Source organism: Capricornis sumatraensis, chromosome 7 (genome assembly GCF_032405125.1).
Source record: "Capricornis sumatraensis isolate serow.1 chromosome 7, serow.2, whole genome shotgun sequence".
Classification (NCBI taxonomy): Eukaryota; Metazoa; Chordata; class Mammalia; order Artiodactyla; family Bovidae; genus Capricornis; species Capricornis sumatraensis.
Window position 1 is genome coordinate 47,296,367 of NC_091075.1, and position 9,550 is coordinate 47,305,916.

At 36.9% G+C, this 9,550-nt stretch overlaps 1 protein-coding gene across 2 annotated transcripts in view; it reads left to right on the forward strand.

Moving 5' to 3' along the window:
- PI4K2B (phosphatidylinositol 4-kinase type 2 beta) overlaps positions 1-6,390 on the forward strand; it is a 36,144-nt gene extending 29,754 nt beyond the window's left edge. For both annotated transcript variants that reach the window (XM_068975148.1, XM_068975149.1), the window contains 3 exons: positions 1,545-1,678; positions 2,240-2,299; positions 4,042-6,390. In XM_068975148.1, the coding sequence (XP_068831249.1) occupies positions 1,545-1,678; positions 2,240-2,299; positions 4,042-4,215 (368 nt within the window). In that variant the 3' untranslated portion in view covers positions 4,216-6,390. The remainder of the gene's footprint in view (positions 1-1,544; positions 1,679-2,239; positions 2,300-4,041) is intronic.
- The last annotated feature ends 3,160 nt before the right edge of the window (positions 6,391-9,550 follow it).

The following is a 9,550-nucleotide window of genomic DNA, read 5'->3' on the forward strand; positions in this document are numbered from 1 at the left end:
TTTCTGAGTGGTAAGAGCCAGAGATTCTCCTTGAATGAACTGTAGTTCTGTAGGATATCATACTGTCATAAACCTTACATTTTCTTGCAAGAATCTGAATATGCACCTTATATCTAGATTATCTTTCTAGCCCTGCCACTGTGTATATTTAATGGTCTTCTTGGGCGAGAACTAGAGTTAGCCCAAAAATCTTTTCTCTCTCAAAGCGGCTTCCCTAATGACCTGAAAGTGAAAGTCGCTCAGTGGTGTCCGACTCTTTCCCACCCCATGGGCTATAGAGTCCATGGAATTCTCTAGGCCAGAATACTGGAGTGGGTGTAGCCTTTCCCTCTTCCAAGGGATCTTCCCAACCCAAGGATCGAACCCAGGTCTCCCTCATTGCAGGCAGATTCTTTACCAGCTGAGCCACAAGGGAAGCCCAAGAATACTGGAGTGGGTAGCCTATCCCTTCTCCAGCAGATCTTCCCAACCCAGGAATCGAATCGGGGTCTCCTGCATTGCAGGAGGGTTCTTTCCCAACTGAGCTATCAGGGAAGCCCACCTATTGACCTACTAATGATTTAAAATTTTAGAACATTTTACCTATTGACCTGCTGCTGCTAAGTCGCTTCAGTCGTGTCCGACTCTGTGCGACCCCATAGACGGCAGCCCACCAGGCTCCCCCGTCCCTGGGATTCTCCAGGCAAGAACACTGGAGTGGGTTGCCATTTCCTTCTCCAATGCATGAAAGTGAAAAGTGAAAGTGAAGTTGCTCAGTCGTGTCTGACTCTTCACGACCCCATGGACTGCAGCCTACCAGGTTCCCCCATCCATGGGGTTTTCCAGGCAAGAGTACTGGAGTGGGGTACCATCGCCTTCTCTGACCTATTGACCTACTAATGATTTAAAATTTTAAGCACAGACACAAACACACACACCAATGAGTCATCAGTTCCTGACCATTTGTGACTGAAACTGCAGGGAGATCTCAGTCATGATATCTGGGGCTGTGAACAAATTATAGGTACTGCTCAATTTCCAAACACAGCAGCCAGACATTCAGATATGATATAGGGCTGTTGGAGATATACTCATTATCAGAACTTACTATTTTCCTGTTTAAAACTCAGAAACCTAACCAGCTCAGGTAAATACCTTACTGTGCTTTACCATCTGAAAGTGAAAGTGTTAGTTGCTCAGTCCTGTGCAGCTTTTTGCGACTGCATGGACTAGAGCCTGCCAGACTCCTCTGTCCATGGAATTCTTCAGGCAAGAATACTGGAGTAGGTTGCCATTCCCTTCTCCAGGGGATCTTCTCGACCCAGGGATCAAATCTGGGTCTCCCGCGTTGCAGGTAGATTCTTTACCTTCTGAGCCACCAAGGAAGCCATCTGAATTAACCATCTAAACTTAGAAATTTGAATAACTTAGATGGCAAAGAGTAAATGTTCCGATAATTTCTCCTGTGTTTTTGTTAACCCAGGAATTATAGAGAAAAATACAGAATAAATGTGAGTCTAAATAAACTATTTCCCTTCACTGATCAGAATACTTTTTTTTTTCAGATCCATTTCACTGGGCTTGGCTTCCTCAAGCAAAAGTTCCTTTTTCTGAAGAAATAAAAAACTTGGTTCTGCCATATATTTCAGACATGAACTTTGTGCAAGATTTATGTGAAGATCTTTATGAACTTTTTAAGGTAAATAGATTTTTAGTTTTAACTATTTCAGAAAATGAAATAAATCTTAGAAGAGTTTTTCCTAATAGAGCTAATTTGTAGTTAACTGCTTCTGATATCACTGCTTGCAATAGAACCTGACATAACAGAAAGGAGTTAGCATTTTTCTTTATAGGAGCATAAATTTGTGAAGTTAAACTTTGAGTATTCTTTGAAATGAGACTACATTATAATTTGGGAAGTTATTTTCTTCAGAAGTTGAACTTTTACAAAATTACTCTGTGAATTATAAGAAATGTTTGGTGATCTGTTATTATTTAATTCTCTTAAAAAGAGCCTAAAGGTGTTGGCTGGAAAGTAATTTTAAATCCTTTCTGGAACCAGTTGGAGTATAAGAGTATTTATTGTCATTCTAAGATGTACACAAAAATGCATCAAGTAAAAATGATCTTTTTGTGTGACTTTTTCTGTTAGGAATGCTTTGTAATGATCTCATGTACTAAGTTGAGTTCATTTGTTTTCAAGTGTTTTTTTCAAAGAGCTTGATTTTTATAATAATGTTTCCTTTTCTGTTTGTGATAGATTGACAGAAATTTTGACAAAGCCACTTTTGAAAAGCAGATGTCTGTGATGAGGGGTCAGGTAGGTTACTTTTTTAAGATCTTGTTCATTGAAAAGAGCTCTCTGAAATAGTAGTCAACTTTTTTCCTCCATTGTGACGCAAAGACAACTCTCAGTACTGTCCTTTATTCTGAACCAAAATAGCTCAGATGATTAGAAATAAAGTTGATTTCATTACTTTTTTTTCCCCCGTATTGTTTCCATATTAGATTTTTTTTTTTTACTTTGTTGTGTATTATTTGGTTAATCAGTTTCCTGCTACTGCTAATTATTGTCCTCACTTTAATATCTGTTTTCCTGAGTGTTAGTATCTTTCTCCTTCTCAAATCCACTTGCTTGAATGTTTCAGTACCAAGTTCTGTTCCCTGTGGATGATTTTCCTCAGAGAACATGTTTGGCTAGAGCAGTCAGTAAATAGTCGTGTCACCAAGGACGAGCACTACTTGGGACATAAAAGTACTAGTTGTAACTCAGTCCTCTCACTCCTTTTCACCTCCTTTAATTAGAAACACAGGGTATTAATTACATCTGCTAGTGTGGACCTGAAGGCTAGGCTAACCTACAGGTGACTCTGCTTCTTCTACTCTACTACTAGTATTTAGATTCCAAAAGAAAGATTTGAAATAAAAATAAACTATAGTGCAAACATGGTCATTCAGTGACTTACTAATTAACTTTTTCTTTCTAAAAGATGCATTTCATTTAAAATAGCTGCTGCAGACCTGTGACCAAGAAGACAAGTCTAGTTTTTGCACTATTTATTATGTAACATTAACAAATGGATATAATTAAATAACTATTGTATTTATTCATTAATTGCTTATTGACAGAACCAGTGCCAGAAACTGTCCTAGTGATTGAGAGAAAGCAGTGAGTAAAACCAAGTTCCTCCTGTCCTGGAGCCCTTGCTCTGATGAGGCCCGGGGCTAGGGAAGAGGACAGATTATTAGCTTGCATACCCCTTGGTGTTCTGTTGTACTTACACAGGACTTTGCTGGAGTCATAAGTTTTAAATAGTAAATGAAATGGCTGGAGAAGCAGGCTAGAGAGTCAGATTTTGGAGGGCCTTAGATTCCACATGGAAGGGATTGGAGTAGTTATTCATCATTTCTGCCATTTTTTTCAGATAATGTCTAAAAATATATTTCAAATAAATTAGTATTTCTGAGGTCCAGTGTTCCAAATAGGCACAGGTAGAATAGGAAATGAATGCTCTTCTTGAGATTGATCATGACCCTACTGCTATTTAATGTAAAATTCAAAAGTTTTAACTTAATAAACATTATTAGTCAAATTTTAAAAGAAATGCCTTCATACTAGGTCCTATTAATAATTCCAGTGAACATGCAATAAATTTGTTTAGTGAGTGGGTAAGGCAAGTATTTAGTAAAAATGAGATCATTTAGACCAGTATCTGTTTAGGACCAGTATCAATGGAGTATGTATGTGGAACCATTCACTTTATTCCGTCTCTGATTCAATTCTTCTGGATGTAGATGCATTCTAGAATATTTCAGAGTTGTCAGTTGGCAAAAATTATTTAATTCTAATCTTGTGCGTTTGTTTGTGTATATGGATGTGTATGTACAAGCATACATACCTCCGCATATTTGTATTGATAGCAGGTACTCCTCATCACCGTCTCTGTTGGGCATAAATGGATGAAATAAAAGCTGTAGTTATAAATAGATAGTTAAAATAATGTCAGTGAACTGAGGCCTTTACCTTTTTTGAGCTGATGAAAACCTCTCTTCCTTCCACAGATCTTAAACCTCACTCAGGCACTGAGAGACAGGAAGACTCCTGTCCAGCTGGTGCAGATGCCTTGTGTGGTTGTGGAGCGCAGTCAGGGTGGAGGGCAGGGTCGGATCGTCCAGCTCAGCAATTCATTCACCCAAACTGTCCACTGCAGGAAGCCATTTTTTTCCTCCTGGTAGCAGCTTTGAGAGAAACAACTGGGCCTTGTGTGGTTAAAACATACTGTCACGTAAATCTGCTGGTAAGAGCTCCAGCTGCCAGAGCCTCAAATAATATAAGTTTCTAAAAGGCTATCTTTTGAATGTAATCAGAGTTTACAGTTTTTTGTCCAAATATTAAATTTCTATTTCAGGGAAGAAGTGATATATCTCTTATATCATATTTTTGTAGAAAAATTGTATTTTATGTTGTTGATGTTAGTTTAAGGTAATTTCATAGTTTACACATTCTAAAATGACTATAATTACTCTTGAATTCCAAACAGAAAAATAAGGTGTTTGATGACTTTGAATACAGTAACTTTTTATATACTTTTTAAACATTGACAAGAATAGTCATGTTAATTCTTCTTACATTATAAAAGGCTTTTGAGGATAAAAATGCTCTTATGAGCTATAATAGAGTAGTTAATAAAAAACAGGTAAGAATAAAGCAATGTTGTCTTAATTTAAAAAGCTGCTATTTTAGAACTTGAATAAATACTCCTAACGTGACCATTATTAGGGACCAGAAAATTATATTTTGTTTAAGTAACTGATGACCATTTTCTTTTTCATACTTCAGAATATTTTTGTCAATTATTTTGTTTACAGTGAGGAAAAAAAAATCTAATGATGTCTCCCACCTTTAAAAAAAAAATGGAAACACTCAATTGAGACTTGAGGGAAATAATATGAAATGAAGATGGATCCCCAGTATTCTGAAATTCCAAAATAGCATTAAAAAATCCCGTCTGTTTCTTGCATGGGGTCAGTACGTATCAATTAGTACTTTCGAGTACTGATCTGGTTCAATTTAGTACTTCAATTAATATTAAACTTCACTGAAAAGTAAAGCATAATTCAAACTGTACATTGGATGGTATTTTGAGGACCTAGGAGATAACCTCTTAAAAATAATAGTAGTTTTGTAAAGTACTTGAATTACTGATGTTATAATTACACTCAACTTTAGAATATCAGCCCCCACTAAAGGGGAACATGACAGAGATAACCATAAAGTCATTTTTATTTTATTTTAAACACCAATATGTCTGACATGCTGGGAATTTGTAGTACTTTTAACTCACTGAGTAATTTAAATTGAGATGAGCTCCATATGAAGATTTGATCCCAGAGAAGCAAGCAGAAGCTTCTTTCTCTTCTTAGGCTCCAAACAAGTAACATCACCACTCAGACTAAACTGGGCAGTTTGTGGTCTTGGCCTTGTGTTTTTCAAGCTTTCTGTCCTGTAATCTTTTAAACTAAGTTATTTTTATGTAAAAGGTATTTCCTGAAGGTTGAATTAGAACAGAAGTCCTCCCTTCCTCTACATCTTTCTCTTGGTCTTTGTGGATGTGATGAGTAAGAATACTGCTGTCCTGGTGATGTCCATTGGAAACCTGTGTTTTCTTACCTTCTCCAACCCTCCATGATCTTCATATTGAGATAATGAAAAACTGACTGGAAATTCAAAACTCAAGCTACTGTTTTCAGATAAACACCAGTAATTAAAATGTGCCTTTTGAAGATGTTTTCTTAATGAAACAAGTTTTTATGATCTGGATACTGCTCTCATAAGACAGTTTTTTCAGTATTTTGATAATTGCTATATTAATTTTTATAACATAAACTTAGTAAGTTGCTACTGTTTTATATCCTAAAATTAAATAGTGTGAAAATATTTTTAAATGATCTGACCAGGTCAGAAAAATAAAGCTGAAATATTTAAGATATGATTACAAGTCAGAATACATTGGTTGTATTTTGTAAATTTTCACGAACTTTGTTTTTTTTTTTAAATATCGTTAATTTTTTCAGTGAGTATATTTGTAGTGTTACACCTGTAAACTAAAGGTAATAAAAAGGATTGATTTCTAGATTTCTCCTGAAGTATGTATATTGAATATTTAGAATGTTTGTGAATATGTTTATGTTTATGAATGATGCCAAACCACCATTTTCTTACTTTATATGTTAGTACAGTTTAATGCGTTATCATTCCAAAAGATATGTAACTGGAATCTTTATAATTAGAGGCATTTTAATTTTTATTTAAATGTAAGCTGCCTTATTCTCCAAATTTGTCAGCAAACATGGAGATGTGTTTTTGTAGGCTTGAAAACGACTTTACAAATTTTTTTTAAAGTTTTGTACTAATGGAATTAAAACCTTATTAAAAAGAGTGGTGACCAGTTCTTTGGTTAGATTACATCTTAAATCGTTTTACAGATATACAAAGAGATGGGTACTGTTTTATAGTTCACTTTCTTTCCCGAAATTGCTTGGGCAGCTGTACAGAGTTGAGGAAGAGGTTTTCGGTGTGGTTTTGTTTCCAGTCCTTTCTTGTGGTTAGTTTGGAGTCATGTGACAGAGTCCAGCCAAGGATGTTACGTGACCTCCATATCTGGCAATAAAACTCACTGCATCACAACCAGTGGTCGCCGTTGACCACTCTCCCGTCTTCTCATTTGGCTATAAACAAGAATTTGCAAAGTGGAAGTACCCAGGGCATGTGAGTCACTGCTTGGAAACCTACCAGTAGAGCATGCCATCTGCACTGGACTGTGACATGTGCAAGAAATAAGGGCTTGAGTCACTAAGATTTTGCATTTATTTGTTAAAACTTACCATAGTCTGTCCTATCCTAGGTATTACAGTATAAATAGAAAAATATAAGACATTTAAAAATTAAAAACCAATTACAGAAGGCTAGATGGCAGCCACAGTGAGTATTTAATGTCAGATCCTCATAGAGCAACTGGGATAGCAAAAGGAAAGTCACAGTGACACCATCTTCACTAAATTTAGGTGGAAGAATATCCCTCTGGACCCAAGAAACTAATAGGATCAAATGGGAACAACAGCATTGGAGGAGTGAGCAGAGAGAAAGGGAGGGGGTCTTGTGATAGTCCTAAGAGCCAAACGTCCCAGAACGTGCCCACATGTCCTCAGCCCCAGAAGGAGGAGCCCCAGTCATCATGGCAGTATCAACTGTTGCATTCCAAACCACAATCAGAATTGGAAGAGGGCTGTCAGCATTCAAGTGGCAGCTGTAAAAGGAGCCTGCAGGGAGGTAATGAGGGTTCTCAGAAGTATCTGGTGGGAGCACAGAGGCCTACGCTGAGAGAAACTACTAGGAACAAAACAGACATCAACAAGGAAAGGACCCTGGGGATAAAGGAGAGAAAGGTCCTGATACATTTGGAGCAGGGGACCAGATAGGACAATTCAGACGATACTAAGAAGGTACATAAAAAGCCATGTCATCAGGGAATATACCTAGTGCCACTGTACAGTTAAATATGGTTAAAATAGTATGTTTTATATTATGTGTCTTTTACCACAATAAAAAACAACCAAAAAAAAAAAAAAAACCCACATCATCTGGAAATTCCCTGGTCCAGTGGCTAGGACTCAGTGCTTTCATTCCCAGGACCTGGGCTCAATCCCTAGGTGGAACTAAAATCCCACAAGCTGTGAAGCACTGTCAAAAAGATAAAAATAATAATTTAAAAATGTTATTTTTTTTTAATGTTATCTAATGATTTGTAGTAACTGCAGAAGAGGGAAACCTAGAACCACAAAACCAGGAAATTCCAGGCCCACCTCACCACCTACACTGAAATCTTCTGAAAATAAAGGAGCAAAGTATGATAAAGTTCATCTCATTTTAAACATGACCACATGGTGAGGCATACTTTAAGAAGACAGGATAACACACCTACAGAAAATGAAGGTATCCTAGAAACATTTACAAAGCAGAGGAAAACAGTAATATTTGTTAAAATGCTGAAGGAATTCAAGAAATGATAGAAGCCAAGAAAGAACAATATAACATCAAAATCAGAAAAGCTCAGGAATTCAATGGGAAAAAAAAGAGGTTGATTATCTACATTAAAAAAAAAAGAAAAATTGGATTAGTAAGCAATAGGAAATAAAATGACTGCTGACAGAGATCAGAAGAAACATCAGAGTTGAAACTATGTGTAAGAAATACACTAGAAGGAACCCAAGAGCATATCCATAGAAACTCTGCAGCAAACATCATACTTAGTGCTGGAAAATCTGAAGTTTCCTGTATTTGTTATCTGTTGCTGCTGTAATAAATAGTCACAAACATTAGTGTCTTCAAACAACACAAACTTCCATATCTGACAGCTGTGCAGATGAGAAGGCTGATATAAGCATCAAAGGGCTGTTTCTTTCTGGGGGCTCTAGGAAGGAATCTGTTTCCTTGTCCTTTCTTGTATCTATGAACCTCAGACATTCCTCGGCTTGTAGCCCTCTTCCTCCGTCTCCAAAGCCAACAACAGTGGGTTGAATGCTTTTCTCATCGCGTCATTCTGACACTGACCCTTCTGCTTCCTTCTTGCACTTTTAAGGACCCTTGTTATTACACTGGGCCTACACAGGTAATCTAATCTCCCTATTTTAAGGCTTGTTTACATGTAATCTCAATTCCGTCTTCAACTTTAATTCCCCTTGGCCATGTAATATATTCACAAATTCTGGATGCTAGAATGTGGGTGTCTTTGGGGGTCATAATTCTGACTTAAGTACTTTCTCTCTGAGATCCATAATGTGACAAGGATGTCTGCTTTCACAATTTGTGTTCAGTATCGTACTGGAGAGCTTAGCCAGCGCAGTAAAGGCAGGGAAGAACTGAAAGGAATGAGGATTGCAAAGAAAATTGTCATTATTTACCGTTGTCATAATTATGCACATATAAATTTTAAAAGAATCTACCAATAACTATATTAGAATTGATAAGTGAATTTTGCAACATTTATATCCCAGCAACATCAGTTAGAAAATCTTCAAAGATACCAGTAGCAGCAAAATATACTAGGTTCCTAGGGATAAAAGTTCAACCAAAGACATATAAGCAAGCCCTCTACACCAGCTATTTTAAAGAAAAATTAGATTTAAATAAATGGAGAGCAATGCCATGATTATGTAGAAATAATACTAAGATGTTGATGCTCCCAAGTTTGTCTATACACAGTCAAAATGCCATCAGGATTTTTTGTTTTTTAATTTGACAAGCTAATTCTAAAAGGTGTATGGAAATGTTTTGGCCAAACTATGAGACAAGAGTAAAAGGTGGAGGACGTATAGGCTATTTGGTCTCAGAACTTGCAAAGCTACAGCAATCAAGACAGTGATAATTGGGATGAAGATAGACATGAAGGGCTTCCCAGGTGGTGCCAGAGGTAAAGAACCCACCTGCCAATGCAGGAAACTTAAAGAGAGGCTCCAACCCTGGGTCAGGAAGATCCCTTGGAAGAGGGCATGGCAACCCACTCCAGTATTC